This window comes from Rhinolophus sinicus, linkage group LG11, assembly GCF_036562045.2.
Source record: "Rhinolophus sinicus isolate RSC01 linkage group LG11, ASM3656204v1, whole genome shotgun sequence".
NCBI classification, from domain to species: domain Eukaryota; kingdom Metazoa; phylum Chordata; class Mammalia; order Chiroptera; family Rhinolophidae; genus Rhinolophus; species Rhinolophus sinicus.
Window position 1 is genome coordinate 12,465,664 of NC_133760.1, and position 24,741 is coordinate 12,490,404.

The following is a 24,741-nucleotide window of genomic DNA, read 5'->3' on the forward strand; positions in this document are numbered from 1 at the left end:
GCTCTGGCTGAGCCTTTCCTGGGCTGTTTGGGAGGGGAAGGAGCTGCAGACGGGCAGAAAAACCAGTGCGCCTGGTGAAAAGGCACAGGCAGTGCAGCAGGCGGGTGACCCCTGTGGCTCAATGAGGGGAGGGGACAGCTGAGTGGTTAGGAGCACACGTCCAAACTGTAGCTCTGCCATCTAATGTGATGCTGGGACTCAAGTGCCCTGAGAAACTGGGACGCAACCACCCACCTCACAGGATGGGCTGTATTCACAGAATATCTGTGGCGTGTCAGCACTGGACCAGCGCCAGCTCAGTGCTGGCAGTGAAGCCCACGGTCACAAGACACATGCCTGACCAGGTCAGTCCTCATGCCACGGCGGCCCTCAGCCTGGCCAGGACCCCAAAGACAGACAGGCGGCAGGGACGTGAGGAGCACGGCAAGGGCAAGCCTCCAGCCACAGCAGTGAGGGGGGCTCCCGCCCAGCTCACCTTTTGAGCCCCCGAGAAAGCGTGGTAGAAGCAGGACACGTAAGTCATGATGGCTTTCTCATCTGGCCTCAGAGTGCCTACAATATCTGCGCAGAGAGAGAGAGAAAGAGAGAGAGAGGCAGGAGAGAGTGAAAGATGCAGGGAGGGTGGCCAGGTCCGGGACCTAGGCTCATGCAGGAGGAATAGCGCTTGCTCTGGACTGGAAGCCAAACCCCGGCTCTGGCTGTGCAGGCCCATCTTGCCAAGGTTTTGAGGAGGGGAAAGGAGGTCTGAATAGGTGGACGCCTCGCCTAACCGGGCTTGGGGTTATGACCCTAGCCATTGGCTCTAGAAAGGAAGACTTGTTTGGGGCTGAGTCAAACCCTAACTGACCTTTCTGAAAATGTAAGACCATGTCTCACACGACCGCCTACCACCTTAGCATAAACGGTCTCCTGGGGCCCTAGAATAAAACCTCAACTCCTGATCCCTAAATATAATGGTCTTACACGGTGTGGCTCCGTCACCTTCTCTGGCCTCATTTTTCAACTCTCCTCTCTTCGCTTACCCTCTCCAGCCATTCCTTAAAGAAACCAAGCTTATGTCTGCCTCAGCGCCTTTGCTCCACATCTATTGTCTGCCTGGAATCCTTTTCCTACAGATTTCCACATGACAGCTCCTGTTCCTCAGTCCAAAGCCTGCTCATGTCACCTTGCAGACGCCTCCCAACGACCCCGGCTAAAGCAGTGCTCAGGCATCTCCATCCCACTGTCCTGTCCCCTGTTCTCTATGGTGCCTAACCACACGCCAGGACTTGATCCGAGGACGTGCCTGGTGTCTGCCTCACCCACTAGGATGTAAGCTCCCTGGGGGCAGAGACACTGCCTGACTCAGTCACGACTGTATCCTCAGTGCCCAGAATGGAGCCGGGCACAAATCAGGCACTCAGTAGACAGTGTGAGCAAAGACTAAAGGAGCAGCAATGCCATGGAGTCAGAGTGGGGGGGTGGCTTCCAGTCAGAGAGGCCACTGCCGTCTGCAAGAGAAATGAGGTGAGCACGGGAGGCGAGAGGCAGCAGCGGCATTGGGCAGTGGCGGCGAGGTGGGCCTGCCTGGCCCTGCCCGGTACCTTCTGCGCTCCCGAAAAGGCATGGTAGAAGCTGGACACATAGGTCATTATGGCCTTCTCGTCGGGCCGGGCCGTGTTCACGATGTCTGCAAGTGAACAACAAGGGTTAAACTGCCCAAGTAGGGGCGGGGGGAAGGGGGGTCACTCACCAGGATCCAAAGGCTCCCAAGGCCAAAGCCACCCTGGGAGAAGGACCCTTAGAGCTGATTCAGTGACCTCTGGTGATTCTGGTGGGCTTGGCCACACCCTCAGCCCCTCCACCCCCATCGTCTCTAGAAAGGCCAAAGCTGTGGGAACTGGATTAAAATGAGGCCACTTCCTCTCTCTGAGAAAGGCCTCAAGGGGCTGCTGGACAGTCAATCCCAAGGGCCGCCAGAGACCAGAGGCATGGGTCCTGGCTGGGGGTGGTACACGGCCGGGAAGCGGAGCAAAGCCGGAAAAGGAAAAAACAAAACACTTCACTTCGGTGGCTCCAGACTCTGAGCCTGCGGCAGGCAGGGCAGGTAGAGGCCTGGCTTATTCACAGGTGTCACCCCCTTGGCCACCTCCCTGGCCACCTCACTTGCCCCCCAAAGGGAGGGGTGGGACTGGGTCAGGCAGGGCTCTGCTGGGTGCCTGAGCCCTGGCCCCAGGGGCAGCCCCCAGAGTGGACCCTCCTCAAGCCCCCCCTCCCGCTCTTCACCCTGCTCCACCAGAGCGTGTCCAGCCTGCGCACACCGCTCCTGCTCTGGCTCCCATGGCGACACACTGTCCCCATGTGTCCCCGCTTCACCCAGATTCCTTCGGCCATTCTCGCTGGCGCTGCCAGCTTTCTGGTTACCGTAAGTCATCCCCAACGAAACAAGGTGCTGACTGAAAAGAGGGATGTACTTACCCTCTGCATCCAACATTTTGGGGATGTCTAGGTATTTCTCGGCCACTTCAAAGGCATTGTTCAGGTTGGTGACCGGGTCATCCTGGGGGGAGGGAGGTAAGGGAAGAAGGAAGAACTCTGTCAGGGGCAAGACGCAGAAGCAGATGAGAAACAGGTCTGGCCTGGAAGGGAGACACCTGGGGGAGGCGGGGGGACTAGAAAGGCCCCTTTAGGCAGTTCTTAGCCACCTGTGCTGCTGTGGACAGGAGGGATACCTGGATCAAGTCAATTCCAACCCAAAAGAGTCTCTGGAAATCACGGTGGGGCAAAATAGGGACTTTTCTCCAGCAAAAATGCAAGTGTGCTCTTGCCTTACAATTTCCAACCATCCACAGACCCCAGATTAAGCCCCTGTCCTGAAACCGGAAAGTGTGATCCAGACCTGAGATAGCACTGGGGGTGGAAAGCAAAACGAATCTCCACCTTCCAACCTCCCTGAACCTTTCCTTCTGCCGTCTTCCACCGCTGATGGGGTTAAAGCCCACTCCACAGTGACCCTCCCCTACATGCCTTCCCCGCTTGCCAGTGAGAGCCCAATTCCATTACTCAGTGGCTTGAACAGGCTCAGTGAGGCCCGGCCTCCCCCACCTGGAATGCCCTCTCTGGCTCTAGGCTGCCTCCTCCTGCAGAGGCCCTTCTAATCATGCCAACCCAGGTGCACTACGCTTCCTCTGCAGCGTTGTCTGGCCCTATCCGCTCTCCACCGCATTCAGCCTGAGCACCTATGCATGGCCTTGTGCAGCTGGTCTGCTCTGACACATTGTTCTGCCTTCCCCATAAGGCTGCGAGCTCCTAGAGGCCAGGGCCTGTGTCCTACAGGGTCTCAAGCTTTGTACAAAGCCCTGCCTAGGAAATGCCTACTAGCAGAGATGGTTTGGAATTCCTTACTCCTCTTCCCCATGGGCAGAGAGGGAATGCTTCCAGAATTGAGAAGTTAAGGAATGGGAGCTAGAAGGCATGGTTGGCCAGGCCCTAAAATAACCCCTGGCAGTTGCAATGCTCATGGAAGGAGAAGAGGACAGTCTCCAAGGGGAGCAAGGGAGGCGAGAACTGAACCATCTGAACACAGAATGCAACTTTGGACACCAGGGATAGATGAACTTGGGGGACGTGATCCAGAGTTAGGGTCAGACTCAGGGTGTCTGTGGGCCGTTGAGGGGAATGTGAGATGCATACCTTTCTCAGCTTGTCATACTCAATCAGCTCGGGTCTGTGTCGGTGGATCAGGGCATTGAAGGCAAGACCGTCCTTCCAACTGGGGGAGGAAAGGCAAAGGTTATGAGGAGGCCCACTTGCCGTAATGTGAGTGCGGAAAGGCCCTGGGCACCCACAGCAATGACTGATTCCTGTTTACTGAGGTCGCTCAGTGTGTGAGCCAGGCACTACAGGGAGGCTGTGAGGACGACTGCTGGAGCTGAGCCGTCTGGTCAAATCCTGGCTCCTCCACTTCCTGTTAGTGTGACTGTGGGCAAGTCCTACAACCTGCTACCTGTTTCCATGTCTATAAAATAGGGATAATAACAGTACCCGCTTCAAGGATTGTTGAGGATTAAATAAGTAAACAGGCAAACACTTAGACCAGTGCCTGACATATGACAATCCTTTATGACTGCTTGCTGCTGGGAGCGCCGTGACCCATCCAGCACTATCCGCGCAAGGCTCCACTGAATGGACAGGCCCCCCGAGGGGAGATGGCCCACCACGGGAGGCCGATGCCTGTGCTGTGTGACCTCCGCACCCTGGCTGACCTGACCCATGGGCTGGCTGAATGCCAGGATGTGGCTTGGCATGAGGGTCTTTGTTCAGAGCAGTGACAGCTGGTCATAAGCTAGGCTGGTCACATTCTCCTCTCTGAGATCCTCCAAGGGCTTGTCCTTTCGGGAGTCAAACTCAATGTCACCTCCTCAGGAAGGCCACCCCTGACCAAGGTACTCTCCAGGTTCCTTTCTATCGCCTCATCCTATTTGGTGGTCCTTGGATAGCACTTCTCACTACCTGAAATTATGTTGTTGGTTTATCTGCACCTTTGTCAACCACTGGTTCCCTCTGCTGTGATGTAACTTTCTAAGGGGGTGGGGACTCATTTTGGTGCAGCCGTATCCCCATTCTTGGCACGTAGCAGGCACCGCACAGATATTTATTGACTGAATAAATAAGTGAACAAGCAGTGCAGAGAGGACCAGGCAGTTGGTGGCAGGAACTTGAGGGAGGCACCATGTGCTATTAGCAGCACAGCACAATGGAAAAGTCCACAGCATCCAGTGCCCGAGCCCTGGAGAGCCCAGGGACACAGACGGACCTCTGCGGATCCCGTGAGGCCGCATCTTCATTCCTATGTTTGCCCGTCCCTAGTCCCTCCATCCCCGGAGGACACCAGAGGCTCACAGGGGTGAAGTCACAAGGCCAAGTGAGATCTGACCTCAGGGCCACCCCCAAAGCCTTACTCCTAACCACCAAGCCACACTGCCTCCTGCAACACTGGACCTCGTGTGGCGCTGACTGTGCTTGTGTGTGTTCCAGTGACAGTGGACACGTCTCACTTTCCGCTATCAACCGAGGGAGAGCAGGCTCACAGCAGGGCTGAGTCCTGTTCCTCACGGGGGACAGAATATATTTTCCCCAACACTCAATTCACTAGCAACTCTAAGGACAGGTCCCTCTTGAGAGGCCAAAACAAAGGAAGAGCTTTGTTGTTGCTTCTGAGGGTCACCCTGCTTGGGGAGGAAGAAGATTCTATAAAGCCTGCCAGAGAGCCAGGCCTTACGGCCTCCAGCCCAGGATGGTGAGGCAGCTGCGGCTACCTCCTCCTCAGAGAGGATGCAGGGACCTTACAATAGGCTCCCAGGGGCCAGTGGCAGGGAGAGGGATTCCTTGAGGGCCGGCATATCACAGACTGTGACAAAAGCACACGACAAGAGGACAGGTGGGGGGACAGTGCGTCAGGTCCCGGGAAGAGACAAGGGAATGAGTCGGGCTGAGGGGCTTTGGCTGGCGCTCACCTGATGTGGAAGTTCTGCACATTGACGTTCTTGTACGGGGCCGTCTTTCTCTGGCACCAGAGAAGGAGCCCTTCCTTGGCAGAGGTCTCTGCAAAACACGAGGACAGTGAGCACTGGCTCAGACAAAATCCTCAGAACTCGACCCAGTGGGATCGTACTTTTGGTTCCGGCAGAACCCAGTGGAGAGGCCACCAGACACAACAGCAGCCGCAGTGACAGTAGTAACGGCCCCTCCCATTCCAGACATGGACAGATCTCTGCTGATCCTAACCGCCCATCTAAATGCTTGGCTCCAAGAAGTCACTTGCTGGGGTCACCCCAGGAAGTGGCAGTGACAGGACAGTGTCAGGGTCTGAACCTGTGCCATGTTTCTGACCACAAAGCCTGTGCCTTTAGCTGCCAGAACACTATGTCACACAGGCCTCAGCCTCTTCTGAACAGAAAGAGCCAGCAAGGCCGTGAGCACCTGGCCCCAACCACTCAGCCTCTCCCAGACCCCGCAAGGGCATCAGGGAATCGCAGTGGGAGGGGCTTAGGCTCTACTGTCTTTGACAGACTGGGAGGGCTATAAGGGCAGGGAACACATCAGTCCTGGTCACCGCTGTGGCCTGTCGCCAGAAGCTCCCTCCACATGCTAGTCCAAGTGGCTTTTCTCATCCTGTGCTGTACACAGGTGCTTGCAGGGAAATGATGCGGCTTGTTCCTGGGTGGCTTGGACTGACCCTGGGTCCATGGAAGCAAAGGTCTGAGGGTGGGGTGCTGACTGGAAACGTGCAGGTGCTGACGCTCAGGAAAACCAGACTGAGCCCAACTCTGTCACTCGTGTGCTCTGCGACTCAGGCTCCTTGGCTAACATGGGGCCGCTCATGCCCTCTTGATGGTGATATGAGAGTCCACTGAGATGGAAGCCATGAAAGCTAAGTGTTCTGGGTAGAAACCACAGCTGGCCAGCTGTGAGGGGGACCCTCTTCACCTGCAGCCTGGGCCACCATCTCCACTAACCACTCCTGAGCAGGGCTAGGCCCTGGAAACAAGGGAGAGCCTCAAGCCTCAAAGCATGAAGACAAACGCCCGAAACCCTAATCAAACGTCTTCCAATAGGGTGGAACGAGGCTGAGGAGAAGGCAGTGCTCTGTCTGCAGGCCCCGGGCTCTTACCTTCCACAGAGATGTCCTGGATGGCGAACCTGAGGATAATGGTCCAGATCATCCCCAGGGTCATCTTTGCGTTGCCGTCCACGATCTCTGCAGGCCGGGCAGGGACGAAGGGTGAGAAGGTTGTTAACCCAGAGAGACCCCCCATTCCAAGGCCACCTTCCTGCCCCATCTAGAGTTAGCTCTGACTGCCCAACAAGCCATCAGGCTTGTCCTCCACCACCCGCACTGGGAGACGTCCTCGGACACTCCGGGAAGCACTGTCCCCAAAGCCTCTGCACACGTGTGTCCTCGGCCACACAGGCCTCTGCCCACCCGGCCAGCTCGTTGTTTTAACCCAGCTCCGCCGGGAGGCTTGTTCCCAGCCCTCTGCTGACACCTCCATCGCACCTTTATGGTCACATGTCCCCTGCAGTGGGTGCACACTGTGCAACTGTTTGCTGAGAACCTGCCTACTTCCTTCCAACCCGAGTGCTGCCACCTTTCTCCAAGCCACTGGTGTCCCCTCCAGAGCTCAATGCGCTGCCGCCTACACCCTCCCCTGCAATCCACCTCCACACAGCAGCTATAGGGGGTCCCTTTAAAAGGTGCATTAGATTTGTGTCACTCGCCAACTGAAAGCCGCACCGGGCCTAAAACGAAGCCCCGTGTCCTGGAGTCTGGCCTGGGTGACCTAGCGCCATGCTCCCCAAAGAGGCTGGCTTGCCCGAAGCGCACTCTCCAGCTGTGCACTTTCAACAAGCCAGACTCTTTGCTTTAAGGGCCTCACACCTCCAGCTCACCCACAAAGTGCGTCCCTCAGCCCTTTCCTCAGATGGCCGGTCCTTCCCATCCTGGAAGCCTCTGCTTATATGTCACCTCCCCAAAATGGCTTCCCTGACCACCAGTCTAACGGTGCTCCCTGCGCCCGTCCTCGGGCGTCTCTCCCCAGCACACTGCTCTTCTTCCCCTCACAGCCTGACTGCCACTTGGAATCATGTATCTGTTGGTTTACTTGTTCACTGCCTTCGCGATCATTTTTGCCTCCCCAGTACCTGGCCCTGGAGAAAGAGACGCTGTTGCTTAAGGAAGGGGAGAGCGGGGACACAAGGACCAGTTGACAGGAACATGCTTTCTTAGCTAACTGAAAACCAACCTCTCTCAACTTCTGGGGGTGAGGGAGAAGGCTCTGGACCACACATTCTTCAGCAACTCAGAGAAAAGTCATCCCTGCAACACTCAGGGCACCACCGTGTGTCTATTGCTGGGTGACAGGAGAGCAAGTGGCCTCACCCTGGAGAAGTCTGTCAGCCAGACACGCCTTTGGCAGTCCTCTAAACGCCTTCTGCCCCCACGCACCCAGCATACCAGATGCAAGGAGAGTGGTGGGGGGAGAATCGAGGGACACTTCAGGAGACCTTGCTCAATGACCCTCAAGAACAGAAAACTCTAGGATGGGCTTGACTTGAAAAGGAGGGATACTGGTCACCCAAACGATGGGGCCTACCCTCCCCAAGGACACACGCAACAGGAAAGGGTAGGGGGGCTCTGTTAACCACAAAGGACAAGTTCCCCACAGTGAAGCTATGGGGCGAGGGCAGCTTTCGGCTTTAGTTTCAGGATAAGGAAATATGCGCAGCCTGCTGCCTGGAAGCAGGGGAAAGACAGAATTTCTGTCTGCCAGTCCTTTCCTAGGGCTAAGAACCCCAGACCCAGAAACCAGTCAGAGCCTTCCCAGTGTGGGGCAAAGGTGGTGATTTACTCAGGCAAGCTATGCTGCGCTTCTCCCAAGTGCCAGACAACCAGAGCCGGGGGGCCAATCTGGAGAGGAGGCCACAGCGCCCACCCCAGCTGGTTACACAGGAGAAGCTGGTCACGGAGGGCTTAGCGAGTTCCTGTGGGGAAGCAGACCGCTTCTCTCATGACACATCCACCAGCTGCTTTGCGGACCTGCAGCTGTGCCTCCAACTCCTGTCCCCCCATAACCCCCACAAGGAAGCCACATTCCTGCACCTGCCTAGATCATGCGGCGGGATAGGGAAATGGCGCAGGGTGGGGCTGAGCTTCTCAGGTATTCCAAAGCCTTCAGAATGTCTCCAGGAGGCTGCCCTCCAGCTTTGTCCCAAGGCCTGATGGTCACAGGGATTGGGAGTGAACCAATTTGGGCAAGAACAGAGGACATTTTTAGACTGAGTTTTTCTCCAAATGAAAACTGATGACTGCCACGGGTCTCTCCTCTAACCCCTTTTGCATTTGCAGGCTAGCATTTGAGCAAAATAAATGCAGCTGTGAGAAGCAGAAGGCTGGAATGCAGCCAGGAGGAAAAGATCCATGCAAGGACAGAAAAATCTCAGGGCCTGATTGAATTTTTGGGTTGGATTTTTTTAAACAAACACCAACCACCTCGACTGTGGCATGCAAGGCTTGGCACCCCTCTCCCAGAGAGGTCCCGGGCGGGGGCAGAGCCTTGGAACTCAGTACACGCACTCTGGCCTAGAGTCTTGGCCAAACTCTCAGAGCCCTGTCATTAACAGCAATTAGTTTTCTTTGTTTTTCTAAAAACTGGGACAACATGGATGTCAGGATGTAGGAAACACTGCTCTGACTAATGAGCAGAACTCTGAGCCCAGGCTGCTGGGGCACTGCTGGGCTCCATCAGACCTCACTGAGTCTCCAGAAGTGCCTGGAAGCTCACGACAAGAGCCTGGTGCTCCAGGGGAAAGGCCTGGAGTAGAGGGTCCCAGGTCTGGGAATCCCCACGAGGCACAGGAGGATGCTGGGGATGAAGTAAGAGGCCAAATTCTCGCAGGCCACGCAGCCAGCAGAGTCTGGTCACCGACCTTTGGACTCGCACTCCCTGCCCCAGAGCCCTGACACTGGGCGTCGAGTGCCCTTCTCTCCTCCGCAAACCTTCCTGCCCACAGATACCAGGTGGAGGCTAAGGGCAAAGGTGCTCCTGGGAAAGGTGTCTCTCAGGCCCAAGGAGGGCGAGTGAGGGCGTCCAGGGTCCAAGTCACAGCCATTTCTTCCCCTGTAGAGGAAGCCTGCCCTGGAGTCCCCAGTCCTGGACTGGATTATCCTGTAGGTGGAGGGGAGGGGGAGCTTGTGGGCCCAGCGTCACATTGAGGTAGCCACTGTGATCACTGCTCAGGATATACTGGGTTCTAAGTACCCCAAGGGCTATGCCACCAACACAACTTCTGTTCAGAAGACCGAGGTTGGACCTCGGAGCCCGCAGGTCAGGAACTGAGCGGCCCCATCCAAGCTCACCTTCCGCCCCAATGGAGACCAGCTTGACTCCTTTGCTGGCGATGAAGTCCAGTGCTTTGTTCACATTGTTGATTTTGTGGACTCTCATCTTGCCCCGTTCCGGCTTCGGTAACCGCTCCCCTAAGAAAGTGGAGGAGAAGAGAAGCGTTAGGGCTCCCACCGCTCTCTGAACCAGCTGCCACGGCACGCTGGTGCCACCCAACAGGCCCATGCTCATACGGCTACTGCAGCCATTAAAAGCCTCACTCTTCTTAGCAGCAACAGGATGGGGTGGGCCACGTCCGGGGGGACCCGCTATGACAGGGCACCTGTCCCACGTGTGGGCTGCACGCCGCTGGAGAGGAGCTCACCTGAGATGACCTCCAGCAAGAGCATGAGCTTGAGGCCGTCCCGGAAGTCCTCATCGATGTTCTCGATCTGCGTGCCGGCCTTCCGCAGGTGGGAGTTGCACCAGGCTGTGAAGGTCTGGGGAGGCAGAGCAGAGAGGGCCGAGGCTCAGCATGGCTGCGGGGGCTTCTAGCAAAGGGGCTGGGCCCTGGCCCTGGGCTCTACCCTGTATAAACACTGTTTCGGATCTTTACAGTGACCCAAGCAGGTTGATCTGAGGAAACTGAGGCTCAGGGTAGTTAACAGACCCACCGTATAACCACCTGGTAGATAAGCAGCAGAGCACGGATTAGAACCCAAGTCTGCCACCCTTGGAGCAAGTGCTCTCTCCGTGACACCCTGAGGGAGCCGGCACACGTAGCAGACAGAGGTGCCACAGCCTGTCACCTGCTCGTTCAGTCACGCAAACTTGACTGAGTGCCAGGCCCAAGTGTGGAAACAAGAGGCAAGGGGCCCTGCTCTTAATGAGTTTACGTTCTTTTTGACAGACAACAGCCAGCCTTCATCCACCTGGTGGGCAGACCAGACCATGGGTCCCAGCTGGCACTGCCCCCCCCATCCCTCAGGTAGGAGCTCAAACAGTAAAATATTTCCCCCTTGCTGGCAGGGGCGACCTGGGACAGGAAAGCTGTCAGAAGAGAAAAGACTCCTATAAAGTCCAGGTTTCCTCCAGTCGGCCCCTGGAGCACCTCCCCTGCAGGCCGGGAACACAGAGCCTCTGACCCTGAGCATGCCCCAGTTTGTTTCCCTACAGGCCACATGCCCTCTGTTCCCTGGGGAAAATGCCACACCCTAGCTTTCCAAATCTTAAGATCAATGTATCTTACAGGGCGCTACAAGGCAAGTGGGAGGCAGGCACCCACCCCAGGGTCAGGAAGCTCTGACTGAGGAGGAAGTTTCTGTGGGTCACAGGCCATGAGGAGGCTGGAAGGTGAAAGGGCGTTTGCAGGTTGAGAGGGCCACAGACAACGAGCCCAAATCCCAAACATAGAACACCCAAGTACAGGGCACTCGGCCTCCTGGTGGTGACCTACCACTCAGCCCTGTGCTGGCTGGGGCACGTTATCAGACATCAGTGCCAGGGAAGCACGTCACATCAGTTAAGGTGGACATGCCCAGACGCCTTCTGGGAAAACTGGCCCACTCCACCTCGCGCAGCATGGTCTGGGAAAAACCCAGCGCCGGTTTCTCATAGGAGCCCGGCCGCCGACCCTGCTCATTCTGCAGGGACCAGCGTGCACGTGGGCAGACAGCCAGGAAAGCACAAGAGAGCACTCCACGCCCGGCGCAGGCAGAGGCCATGTGGGGGGCGAGGGGCTTCCAAGGAGCCTCTGGCCAAGCACCATGTGTTTTGACGACTGCCACCGTCCTGCTCATTTAAGACTCAACACACAGCCCTTCCCAGACAAAGAAGCCACCTAATTAACAGACTGTGCCAATGGGGACCACATGAGGTTTCCTTCCAAAGGCAAGCGGAGGGAGGGAGGGGTACACAACAACCTGCTGGTGGCCCGGGGTTTCCCCATCAGCTTCTTAACAACACAAAGGCGAGTTCCTCTGCCTGGGAGACAGAGACCCCCTTCCTGCGTGAGACTGTTCCCTCAGCTAAGGATGCCTTTGCCCTGCTCCTGCCTCGCCTTAGCCGGCACCTTCCCCTCCCTCAAAATCAGTCCAAAGGGTAACTCCTCCAGGACGCCCAAAACTACTTGCTTGCCCCAACCCAGTTCTGACCTGGATGTCGCCTCCTCTGTGCAGATCTCTGGTGTCTTAACAGTTATGCACTGTCTTATGCTCCCACACCATGAGCGACTCTGAGCTCTGGCCACCAAGCAAGTTCTCATTAAGGAACGTAAGAATTTACCTTCCCTATCTCATTTCCCACGCTTCCCCTGTACAACTCTGAATTCAGGCAAACCAAGGCTAGACTGCTGGTTACACCACCCATGTGGGCAAGTTACCCAACCTTCCTGAAGTGTTTTCTCATTGGTAATGTGGTGACGAAGACACAACCTAGGTCACAGTCAGTGTGAAGATTCAAGGCGACAATGCCCGCAGAGCGCATAGCAAGTGCGCAATAAACGGCAGTTCTCGCGATGTCCCCATGCCTCCCAAGATCCCCTCCTCTCCTGAAACCCCGCTGCCTACTCCACAGAGTGCTTTCTCTGTGCCCTGCTGGCCCACGCCAGCACACTCGGCATCGTGGGGACCTTCTCCAGTGGTTTTGGGTCGCACTGGAGGCTCCGTGCATATGTGTACACAGCCAGAGGGTTAGGAATTACCTCCCATCTCACATGCCTTTAAAACGCCCAAAGCACAACCGGTTCGGTGGTGGGCAGTGAGCAGGTGTGCCACTCGGCAGCCCTGTAAAGTGAGGGCAGCAGCAGGCCGGGCTGGGGCAGGAAGTGGCAGGGAATGCTGGGCTTCCTCTCTTGCATGTGCCCAAAAGATGCCACTGGGCAGCAAAGTGGCCAATCACATCCCATGGCTGAGGATGCAAAAGGGCAGTTCGCAGAGGGCGCGTCCCCGCAGCTGCTGGGCCAAGGCCCAGGCACCTGGTCTGCAGGCAGGGCCAGACCCGTCCAAATGGCACCCTCACCACCTCAGTCTGCCTGGGTTATGCCTGCGTGCTCTGAAGGGGCAGAGGCCTGGGTCTGAAGGCCAGCTCCTCGGCTTACTTGTTTAGTTTCCAACCAAGTGACCTCACCTACTTACACCTCAGTTTCCTTCTCTTCAGGGTAAACTTATCAGAATCTACGTCCTGTAGTTGCTGTAAGGATTAACTGGGGGGTGGGAAGGATGCTTTAAAGCCCCTGACACAGTGCCGGCATAAGTGTCCGGTGAATTGTGTGCACACACATGCTCACCACTGCTTCCCTCTGCAAAGACCCTACCCCACCTCATGGTTTGGAATGGAACCGAGGTTGCAGGAGCCCCTCTCAAGATGGTGCCCACTCCAACCTGTGGAGGCTTTGAACATACCTGGCCTCGCTGGGTTCAGGCCGTCCATCCTCACAAGAGGTCACTGCACTACCCACCAGTCACATCCCTGCGCCTTTGCTCATCTTGTCTGGGCAATAAACACGAGCTCTGGCGTGGGGCTCACACAGACCTGGGTTCCAATCTTGCCTCTGCCACTGAGGCGACCTGCCAGCGGGGTAACCTTGGGCAAGCAATGAGCCTCAGTCCTTGGTGATGAACTAAAGACAATAATCTCTTCACTTAAATGAAGATTGAACAAAATAATGCGAATAAACCACTTAGGACTGTGCCCAGGCATAGATTAAATACTCAGTATTACACATGCCAAGGAAAGGTCTGTTTTTAATTAAGTGGTAACTCGGTCACGTACTTCTGCCTCCCTGCCTGAAAGCAGGCAGAGTCCTGAGCAAAACACAGAGCAGGTACTTGGGGAGAATGTCCACCCGCCTGGGGCCCACGTGGTGAGAACTTCCTCCTGAACCTGACAGACACAAAAGGGGGATTCCCCTGACAGCCTCACACCCTCACTCCATGCCCTGCTTGGCCTCGTTCTCCTCCTGGAAGATGAGGGGCGTCCACTGATACTGGAGGCTCAAGGGACCCTGAGCTCTGGGCGAGGAGAGCGTGACCTCATGAGACCATCGTCAGGGAACAAGTCAACCATGGACGGCCACTTCTCCACGCAGCGTGACTGGTGAGTAGGTGCCGGAATTCGAATGGGACATTAAAAATTCATAGTTTTTTCTAGTTGGTTACAAAAATAACATTCTGCTTATACACTTCCTCTCCCTACCGCATTTAGACTAAGATGTGGGGAGGGTAGTGCGGAGGGGTGGTTTCTACAGATGGAGGCCTCATGTACCCAATGCACCACCACCCCACCCCCCGACTATGCAAAATTTTCAGTCTGACTGCCGGTAAGTCTCACCTGCTCCCAATGCCCCAGGCTTCCTGGGGTACATACCCATTTCCCCGACAAGCTTGTGAACCCAGGGCCAGGCCCTGTGCCGAGTACATAACAGTGAGCCGAAGCGGGCACAGGCTGCATGCTATGGAGCTCCCAGTCTGATGAGGGAGAGGATCTCCTTAAGCAAATTACTCAACTACAGAAGGAAGAGTGGTAATAGGAACAACTACAGCAGATGCTTCTACACGGCTACGTAGGCATCAGGCACTGTCTAGGCCCTTTGTCATGTATCAACTTCTCTCCTCCTCAGAACTCTCTTCTAAGGTAGGTGCTATTATTGCCCCATTTTATAGATGAGGAAACCAAGGGTCTGAGAGGTGACGTGGCTTACTCACAGGTAGTCACACACCTGGCAAAGTTCCAGAGCTGGATTTAAAGCCAGGAACTGAGCCCCAGAGGCCACGCTCTGAGGTGTTATGCTGCACCTGTTCTCCTCCCGCACACTCCCAGAAAAGGAGCTCGAGAGAGGCTTCCGACAGCTCCTGATCTAGTGGCAGAGGCAGACACGGGGAAGCTTCCCGAAGGAGGTGATTCTCCAACTCTGATCTGACTGAGAATGAGTTAACAATACAAAAATAAGGGAGGCTTTCCAGATATGGGGAACAGCGTGTGCAAAGAGCACGTTGGAGAGAGGAAAGGAAGGGGGAGTAAAATGTGCCGGGAAGCAGGCAGGGCCAGCCTCATGGGGCCTTCAAAAGGTCACGCTGGCTGCTGCATGAGGATTGAACCGAAGGGGACAAGGGTCAGTGTGGGATGACCAGGAGAGGATGAAGAGCCCCGAGAGAAAGTTGGCAGGAGGAAGACGGCAGAGGAGCGATGGTGGAGACGCTGACGATCGTGACCAAGAAATGCCAGCTCAAGGTTTCGATTTCATTTGGGAGGGCCCAGAGCTACTGGCCTCTGTGGGAGGAGGGAAAGGCAAAAGCATTGAGCACACCTGGGTTTTATTGTCAAGGGTCATTTTCCAGGGGCAGGACCGACTGAGCAGCTGCCGTCCCCAGCGCCTCACCTAAGAGGCAATGAATGCATTCACCTGGCCAGCAAATCCTGACATGGAACCGCGTTAGGTCCAGCACGGGAGGAAGCAAAACAGACACAGAATTGACATTCTGATGAGGGGAGCGGGCATGCTAAAGGTAATTATACAACAGCTGCTAATTGCTAGTTCCCACTGTTTACACACAGTAGCTCTAAAACCTCCCACCCCCTCATCACGTGAGATATTATCATCATCTCCATTTTACAGCCGAGGAAACTGAGGCAGGGAGAAGTGAGGTGTCTCAGGCCACACAGCTGATCAGTACAAACACGGGGCAGGTACTCATGCCACAACATCTGAGCGGAAGCCAGGCAGCAGCCTGGCAAAGCACAGCCAGCAGAACCAGGTCAACAAGGGCTCCGGCCCCATCTGTCCCTGAGCTGGAGGCAAGCTCACAGAACCCGGCAGGTAGGCAGAGCTGTGCCTCCAAACGCTTGCCTGCTTCTTAAATGGTGGCCTGTGCCATATGGGAGGCAGGCATGATGCCAGTGGTGACGCCACAGCGCCCAGCCTGTCCCTGTCATCCTGGGGAAGGAGCTTACACCCAGCCCTTGACCTATCTAGGGAGGAAGGATGTGGACGCGTCTGTCTTTGAGAACACACGTGAACAAAACCACAAAGCGCTTCCCAAACGTGCCTCTGCACACTGGCAGCCTGTTAGAGATTCCTTTCTGGTTGCTAAAATAGCACAGGGTGAGTGGGGCGAACGGGAGGGGTGGGAGGAGAGAGAAAGAGGAGCTTGGTGGTGGGTTTGGGATCCACTGTCACCACTCCGTGTGCAGAGGCCCAGGCCCTGTAGGGACGGCACCAGGGAAGGCAAGCTTCAGAGGGGCCCCAGAGCTGTTTCTGCTTTGTCACTCTATATGTGGGGGAGAGAGAGAAGGCTTGGCATCCCTGGTCATAAAGTCCTTCCTGTGTCACAGGGACCCCTCCCAGCAGCCAGGATGTGGGGTGGCTGGGTGAATGAATGATGGACATTGTTCGGGAGGTGACCTAAGCAGCCAGGAATGTGGCAGCAATGGGCTTTAATGAGCCATTCATCGATGACTCCCTCCCCCAACCCAAAGAGGTAAACCCCCTCTACTCTGGTCACTGAATAAGAAACAAACATTTGAAAGACTCGGGCAACAGAATGGCGGGCGGTCCAGTGGGCAGAGGGATGACAAATGCAAAAAGGATCCCAGTAGGATGCGGCTGACCCGGCTGAAAAGCTTTCCTTTTCTTCCTAACGACTTCCTGCTACAAAACAGGTTCTTAGCACTGCCGGGGGTGGTGTGGAGGGAAATGCCCGCTGGAATTCCACTCTGCCCAGAATAAAGGGAGTCTCTTGCAAAGTCAGTTTGGGCCTAGAAAGAGCCTCCCACCCCCCTCCGGCCAGTCCCTAGGCTGGGGCGAGCATGCTGGCTTTGATTATTCGCTAAGGAGAGCTCCTGGACCAGGGTCAGAGGCTGCACAACAGAGACTCACCAGTGGATTCCGGCGACTCCATGCTTGACAAGAGTTTAGGAAAATCTGTTCACTGCCTCACAGTGCATCCCCCGCCTCCTGCTCTGTATACTACAAACCTCCTTAGCAGGTCACAGGCCGAGAGCTGACCCAGGACCAGCTAGCTGCACGTCTCTTCCCTAGGCCCAGGTTGGATGGAATCGGCCGCAGTAAACCCTTAGGAAACATGGAGGCATGACAGGGCTCCCTAGGGTGCTGGGAATTTTCAAACCTCATCTCCGCAATACGTGTTGGGTCTGCTGCTCCGCTGGGGCACCAGCTGCTTTGAGGGGGAGGGCGCCATCCCACCTCCTGAACTCCCACCTTGCCTGCTGTGGCCTCTGATGCTGCCCACGGTTCCGGCTTCCACACGTCCTCGGGAAGGGTGTCCGGGGCTTGGACACAGGGCATGGAGAACTATTTATTCTTAGGGTAGACATCCACCTTTCTTATCACCCATCTGCCAGGTTACTGCCAGGCCTCAGGCAAAGCCTGGCCCCAGCGGGGCACCTTTTTAGCTCCTGAAAGCAGAGACGGCTCCCCTGGCCCTGGGCTTCACCAGCTATAAAGGAGCTTTCAGGGCCCGATGGCTAAGCCTTCTTCTGGAATCTGGGTTACTGGCGGCCCAAACAAAAAGGCAATTGCGCTGGCTACATCTGCATGACTCCATCCAGGGAGTCCACAAAGCCTATGGAATGGTTCTGAGATGGTGTGTGTGACCAGTTTTTTGAAGATCCATTCATTACCTTTTCCAGACCAAAGGAGATAAAAACCAGGGACCAGGCTGAGAGACAGAAAACGAACTGGTCATGATGACATGTCCACAATTGAGGCAGGTGCAGCATAGGACTCAGCCAGCCCCACCAGCATGGATGAATGGGGCTGGTAGTACTGTGATGTGGGGACACAATGGGCTGCCCATCCAGGACCCAACTCCATATCCAGTCAGGGGCAGAGCAGGGCTTGCTGTGTGTGCCTGCCCCATGACGACATAAGCTAATTTGAAAGCAATTACAGGGAATATGGAATGCTTCTTATGTCCCGGCTTGGCGTTGCCTTATTCGGAGTTTTCTCAGCCTACATGAAAAATCTCTGACTTTCCAGTTGAAGGAGAGGTATAAATACCGAGGAGCGGAGCAGTGAGCATTCCAAAGGTCCTGCGTGTCCATCCAGAAACCAGCCTTCCCACCCACCCCCGCCCCCTGTAGCCAATGTTCCCGCCTTAGCCAATCCCCTGCGAGGCGCCAGAAAGTGTGCATGTCGTTGCCACAATGGACTGATTTGGAGTGCAGTCCCTTCCTCCGGAGAAACACTGGTCTAATACTTTCTTCTCGCTCCTTACAGGGCTGGTTCTTTCTCATCACTCAGGACTTCCCTCAGATGTCATCACGCCAGGAGGCCTTCCCTGGCCTTACTGTCCCCACCATGCAATCACTTTACTCTGTTTTGTCTTATTCACTGTACTTATCACTGTCAGAAATGATGTTCTTTGTCCATAACCAGTCTCCCTCCCAAGTGTAACATAAGCTTCATGAAGAGTGGGGTCGTTTGCTGCACACAGTAGGTGCTCAGTAAATCCTAGAATGAATGGAAGTGTTGGGGCTTCTCATGTCCACTCATTTATGACTTCATAGGTTCTAATCCCATTTTGTACTGGTGAGGGTCCCTACTTAGGGATAAAACTTGCTTTCCAGAGTTCACATAAATAATCCTGGAGCTGGAGCTATTTCATAAACAAGCCGGGGAAGACATTGCCCTCGGCCCCAGTCCAAAGGCAGAGGGGCCCTCAGCAGCCCCGTGAGCTCAGGCCCCTGGAGCCCGTGCACTTGCAGAGACCCTGGTCCGGGCTGAGCCTAGCTGCTGGGTAGCAGTTGGTGGGCTGGAAGAAGGCAGGCCGAGGAGAGAAGACCGTGACACAGTGCTCTAGAGCAAGGGCTCTCGAATCTTAGCAAATGTGGCTTCAAATCCTGGCTTCGCCACTTACTGTGCGAAAACAAACTTCACCTCTGTAAGCTTCAGTTTCCTCCTTTGTAAAATGAGGACAGCAGATACCATGTGAGCATTCAACAGGACAATATGGAGGAAACACTGCACACAAAGCCTGGCAGAGAGAGTGAGTGATCCGTAGACATTCTCTTCATTACTATCTTATTCCTGTTCCGGAAGGTGCCATCGTCGCTATCAGCACAGCAGTTGAGGAAGCCAGACCCCTCTTTAGGATTCCACAACTTGCTGGCTGTAGCCTGGTGGCTGACACAAAGCAATCTTCCCCCAAGCCGCCCCTCCCTCAGCCTGGCCATCCGACTACGAAATAAGTAAAAGAATATCGTGATCAGACCTGGTTCTTCTTGCTTCCAGAGAGCCTTCCAACCCAGCGATTCTCAACCCTGGCTGTACATTAGAATTACCCGGGAGCTTCTCTGGTTTTCTCTTTTTTGAGATAATGAATAATTACTGTTTTAAGCCTCTAAGCTTTCAGGCAATTTGTTACGCAGCAATAGACAACTAGTACAACATAGAGACAGAGTTGCTGGATCACAGGTGTGTATGTACTCTTTTTGATCACGTGTACAGTTTGGAGAATCAATATTACTTTAGAGTTTAATTCACATACCATAAAATTTACCCCTTTAAAGTATAAAAATCAGTGCGTTTTAGTATATTCATGAGATTGTACAACTATCACCACTATCTAGTTCCAGACCACTTTCATCACCCCAAAACTGTTAGCAGTCACTCCCCATTTCCACTCCCCCTCAGCCCTGGAAGCCACGAATCTACTTTTTATCTCTATGGGTTTGTCTACCCTGGACATTTCATATAAATGAATCATACAGTATGTAGCCTTTGTAACTAGGTTCTTTCATTTACCATGTTTTCAAGGTTCATCCACATTGTAGCATGTGTCAGTACTTCATTCCTTTTTGTCTGAATAATAGTCCATTGTATGGATGCACCACATTTTATCCATTCCTAAATGGATGGACATTTGAATTATTCTACCTTTGCTATTATATGCCTCTGCTATTATGAATAATGCTGCTACATACATTCATGTACAACTTTTTGCGCGGATGTTTCCAGTTCTCTAGGGTATATACCTAGGAGTGTAATTGCTGGGTCACATAGCAAATCCATGTATAATCATTTGAGACACTATCAGAATGTTTGCCAAAGAGGCTGCACCATTTTACATTCTCACCGACAATGTATGAGGGTTCCAATTGCCCCAAATCCTCACCGACACTTTTTATTGTCTGACTTTTTTAATAGTATATCTGACTAGAATACTCATTCTAGTGAGTATGTATGAAGTGGTATCTCATTGTGGCTTTGATTTGTATTTCCCTAATGATTAATGATGTTGAGCATCTTTTCATAGTTACTGACCATTTGTTTATCTTTTTTGGAAAATGTCTATTCTAGTGCTTTGCCCTTTTTTTTTTTTTTTTACTAGTTTATTTATCTTTTCATTGTTGCATTGCAAGAGTTCTTTATATATTCTGGACACTAGACCTGCATCAACTATATAATTTACAAATATTCTCTCCCATTCTGAGGGTTGTCTTTTCACTTTCTTTATAGTGTCCTTTGAAGCAAAAATGTTGTTAATTTTGATGAACTCTAATTTAATTATTTTCTTTGGTTGCTTATGGTTCCTATCTAATAAACCATTGTCAAGGTCATGAAAATTCATGCCTATATTTTCTTCTAAATGTTATGGTTTTAGCTCTTACATTTAGGTCTTTGATCCAACTGGAGTTAACTTTTTGTATAAGGTGTGAACTCAAGGTCCAGCTCCATTCTTTGCATGTGGATATCCAGGCCTCTCAGCACTATTTACTAGAAAATCTGTTCTTTCCCCATTGACTATGTCTTTATTGAAAATCAACTGATAATAAATACATGGGACTTGGGAGCTTCTTACAAATGCCTGAACTTCACCCCAGGCCAAATGAATCCGATTCCCTGAAGGTGGGTCCTGAGTAACACTTTACAAAGCTTACCAAGTGAGTCTCACATGCAGCCCAAGTTGAGAACCACCACTCTCATCTAATCCCCTCATTCTACAAAGAAGGGATCTGAGGCCCAGGTAGAGCCAGGGAGCCCCTGCCACTGGATTTGTTAGACTAAACTTGGAGCTACAAGAAACCCCAGAGAAGCAAGGGATAAGGAGCCCAGGGCAGGGAGGTGGCCCAGTCTGCGATTGTCTCAAGCAACCCAAAGCTGCTGAACTTATATGCTACAGACCTGGGGCCGCCCCCACGGGGAAGAGCCTGCCCTCTCCATACAGAGTCCACTGGAGGATAAGCGTCTGCACTAATGGCAGGTGGGGCCCACAGGACAGAGGTAGGAGGCCGTGCTCAGCTCTCAAAGGAGAGCTTTGCAGCAGGAAGAGGAGGAGATGGGTGAGGCCTACCTTGAAATAGCTACCTTTAAAAGAGAAACTTCCACTCCCAAAAGGCCGTTTTTAAATGAGGGCAGCAACAGAGGCTGAGACCTGCCCTCCGCCTCCTCTGGCCCCCTCTGGCATTTTGCTGTGAAACAATTGGGTACAGGCGGACCTTCACCGGAGAACAGGGAGTCTGAGCTACAAAAACCCCATTTACTTTCAATGGCTTACAGCTGGGCTCAAGTTTCGGGGTGGGAGGGGAGATTAAAGATCGTCTGGTTTAAACTTTGATCTTTCAAAAAGATAGCCAAATGAGCCACTTCTGGCCTTGGGACTGTGTGCCTTGGAATCCTAACAGGTGCCTAAGAGGTCCGGCCTTTACAATGAACACTGTAGCTCGAATAAATCTGCCCGTGGACTTGCTCACCCAGATAACAGGCATTTGAGAGGAAAAAGTCAGAGGGGGCATTGATGGGACTTGAGTGTGGTTCAGGCCAAGTGCTACTTCTGCCCTGTGCCACGGGGGCCACCCGGGGAACTCCCCAACAAAACTGAGAGGTGCAAGGAATGCCGTGGCCGGGGCATCGGGAGGCATGGCAAACACTCCCATTGCTCCTTCTGTTCACCTTCCAGCAGACAGCTCGTTTTCTGCTGGAATTTACAAGATCCATAAACTGTGCCTTGTTGGCGGAAGGACAATTATGCCAGGCTAAGGAGTGAGCTCTAACAGCGGTATGGGTGTCGCTTTTCACAACTGAAACTCCTCCTTGGCGATCCTTTTCCCTTTTCCTGTTTTGGGACGTTCTGATTCAATGGCTCAGGTCAGGTCAGAAGCCTTCTCCTGCTCCAGTGAAAGCAGGGAGGGGTGTCTGGGGGTGGACGCCATGGCTAGGGTGGATGGGTTGGTCTGAAAATCTGTGCTCTTGACACACTGGGGGAAACCGGAGCCTGGGGCAGCGCTCACAGATATGCCCTTGTTTCACATATACTCTGGCCCACTGGCTTCCCACTCTCAGAGCCTGACGGTAAGACGATCCCTTTGAGAAGCAGGGTGAGTTTGGAGGCTGAGAGAATATAGGGCATTATCTGCATCATCAATTCCTCTCATCTCTGAGGGGACCAGCACGGGCATGGGGCCCACGGAGGTGCTGGGAGCTCAGCAGCCAGCCCGCCCTTTGCTGAGGCTCAGTGCAGCTCCTCTTTGGGGCTGGCAATGAGCAGGGGCTCAGTGTGCACTGGATGAGGGAGTAAATGAACCCATCGGTCAATCTGGGAGGTGCCTCAGACCAGAAATTCCTGGCTTGGCGTCTGGAGTTTGGCAAGAGGTAACTAACTGGTGGTGTTCAGAGTTACCCACTCTTGCCCTCAGCGTCATGGAAGCAGGCGCTGGCTCCACTTCCTGGTGTGGCACTAGGATGGTGAGGGGGCACAGTTTCTATGGGTTAAGAAATCATTCTAGCTTTGGGGTCTTTTTTTTTTTTTTTTTTTTTTGTCATATTCACTCCATCTTCAACCCCTTGGACATATGAGATGGACAATATTACCAATGTCTTGGGAGGACTTTAAAAAAGAAAAACCAAAATAAGGCCCTAAAGCCAAAGGGTAATTATAGGATTGGGAGGAACCAGTAAAGGGAGACTGAAACCTCTGACTCATAATTGCTCCATTAAAAATGGTGAAACCGTTTGCCTGGCAGCGTGACAGGGCTAGACCCTCACCCTGGTGCCCCACCTACAGGCCTTCCTGGGCTGGCACTAAGGCCTGGCCAAACCACACAGCACTCACAGGGGCGGCCGTCTCCAGCAGCAGGGTGATGTCAGGGGAGGAAGGGGCCCCCGCCATTTTCAGGGGCAGCTCTGACTTCTGGCCCTGTGACAACAGAGGGGCTGGCTCTGGGCATGGGGGAGCTGTAATGGGGTGCCATCATGACGGTGTGGGTTCAGTTTTCCAGAGAGGGACTCTGCGTATCAGCTCAATCTGCCCCATTAAAGCTACCAAGGGGCTGAGCCTTAAACAAATACAGCAAGAGGTGCTTTTATGATTGGGTGGGGTGTAGGGTTCACCCTAATAGAATTATGCAAGTGACTCATGTTTGGTGAGCACTTTCTGTGGACCAGGATTTGTTCTGCATGCTCTTCATTTGACAGATAAGACTCCAAATGCTGTAGTGATCTGCCCATGGGCACACAGCTGGTCGGTGTCAGAGCTGGAACCCACCTCATCTCCTAACTAACCTCAAGTCTGGCCAAGGCTGCTTTCCATTTCTGTTTCTTGCCCTGTCAGACCCCATGTGAGGTATCTCACATAGGTTCTTGCATTCGGTCCCCTCTAAGGAAGATACAAAACCGAGTGCCACCCAGGAGGCCCTTGGTTGTTTCCATCCGCCACAAGCACAGCAGACCTGGTGCTGGGCTGTAGGGTGAGTCATGGGAGAGGGAGGGCAAGTCAGGTGACCGGTGAGAATCAGAGCTATGCTGAGGTGGCCTGGTTACCTTGACATTCCTGTGATTCTGCCAAGGTAGAAAGTAACTCGAGGAGTTTGCCTTATATGGGTACAATGACAGATTTCCACAGGACAACGTGTTAACTGACCCTGCATCAAATCCCTTCCCGGACTACAGAGAAGATAAAGCAGCTCTGAAAGGATAGGAAACAACAATGTATGACAGGCTATCACTGGTGACTCATAAAATAAAGGTGCAGCCCAACTGCCATTGTGTGTGTGCCTTCAGAGGAGAGGTGGGGGAAGGAGTGGCTGCCAGGCCAAGTGGCTACACTCCTCTTCTCCCCACACGTGTCCTGGAGGCCTGTAGAACCCTCCCTCTGTTCGGCCGGGTTCTAGGCAAGGCCTGAAGGAAAGCAACTTCAGGCTGGAGCGGAACAGCAAGTCCTGCCTGGGCTCAGAGGGCCCCGACCACCTGCGTCCTCTCCAAGAGCAGAGGCGGGAGCAGCACGGGGAGGCACAGCCTTTCGTACCAGCTGGGGACAAAGTGGTCAGGCCTGGAGCCGTGACACTGATTGAGAGCCAAAGCAGACTGGGCCTCACAGGGTTCCAGAGTCATCCCAGCCTGGGCCCAAAATGCTGGCTGGCATCCAGACACCCTATCCCAGGTAGCCCCAGACCACCGAAAGGCGGAGACTCACTGCTCTGAGCCCCTCCCAAACTTCATTCATTCATTCATTCCAGTTTAAAATGTACGGAGCGTCTACCACACGCTACCTACTATTCTGAGCACTGGAATTAAGCAAACATCCCTACCCTCATGAAGCTTACATTCTAGTGGAGGAGACAATACATAGGAAAAGAAGATATTAGATAGTGATAGTGCAATAAAACAGGGTAATGCAGCAAAGAGCAACTAGAGGAGGGAGGCAGCGGGGGAGGGACTCCAGTTCAGCCAGTCAAGGGAGACCGCTCTATAGAGGTGACATTTGGGCCTAAACAAACAGAAGGAGCCAACCAACTGACAAACAGGAGGAAGATCATTCCAGGGGGTGTGGCTGGAGCAGAGGGGGCCTAGAGGAAGAGAAGCAGGGGCTGGTTCACACTGTACCTCATAGTCCATGGGGGGGAGGGGGGATTCTTATTCTAA

General features: G+C 53.8%; 1 protein-coding gene and 1 long non-coding RNA gene across 9 annotated transcripts in view; one reads left to right on the plus strand and one right to left on the minus strand.

Moving 5' to 3' along the window:
- The window catches only part of ACTN4 (actinin alpha 4), a 70,352-nt gene that overhangs the window by 17,838 nt on the left and 27,773 nt on the right, over positions 1-24,741 (minus strand). For 3 of the 7 annotated variants that reach the window (XM_019751377.2, XM_074314374.1, XM_074314378.1), the window contains exons 2-8: positions 10,249-10,363; positions 9,899-10,018; positions 6,653-6,739; positions 5,496-5,583; positions 3,673-3,751; positions 2,458-2,539; positions 476-561 (exon numbers count right to left, since the gene is read on the minus strand). In XM_019751377.2, the coding sequence (XP_019606936.1) occupies positions 476-561; positions 2,458-2,539; positions 3,673-3,751; positions 5,496-5,583; positions 6,653-6,739; positions 9,899-10,018; positions 10,249-10,363 (657 nt within the window). Of the gene's footprint in view, positions 1-475; positions 562-1,583; positions 1,670-2,457; positions 2,540-3,672; positions 3,752-5,495; positions 5,584-6,652; positions 6,740-9,898; positions 10,019-10,248; positions 10,364-24,741 lie in introns of those variants that run through there. The other 4 variants (XM_019751376.2, XM_019751375.2, XM_019751381.2 and 1 more) reach the window with 2 other exon arrangements.
- Positions 14,359-18,202, plus strand: LOC141567455 (uncharacterized). 2 transcript variants are annotated; one of them, XR_012490093.1, is made up of 6 exons: positions 14,359-14,495; positions 15,200-15,367; positions 15,478-15,678; positions 15,835-15,963; positions 16,194-16,339; positions 18,100-18,182. It is a non-coding gene; the product is annotated as an uncharacterized LOC141567455 (long non-coding RNA). The 2 variants fall into 2 exon arrangements; XR_012490094.1 differs by lacking the exon at positions 16,194-16,339 and having other exon boundaries at positions 18,100-18,202.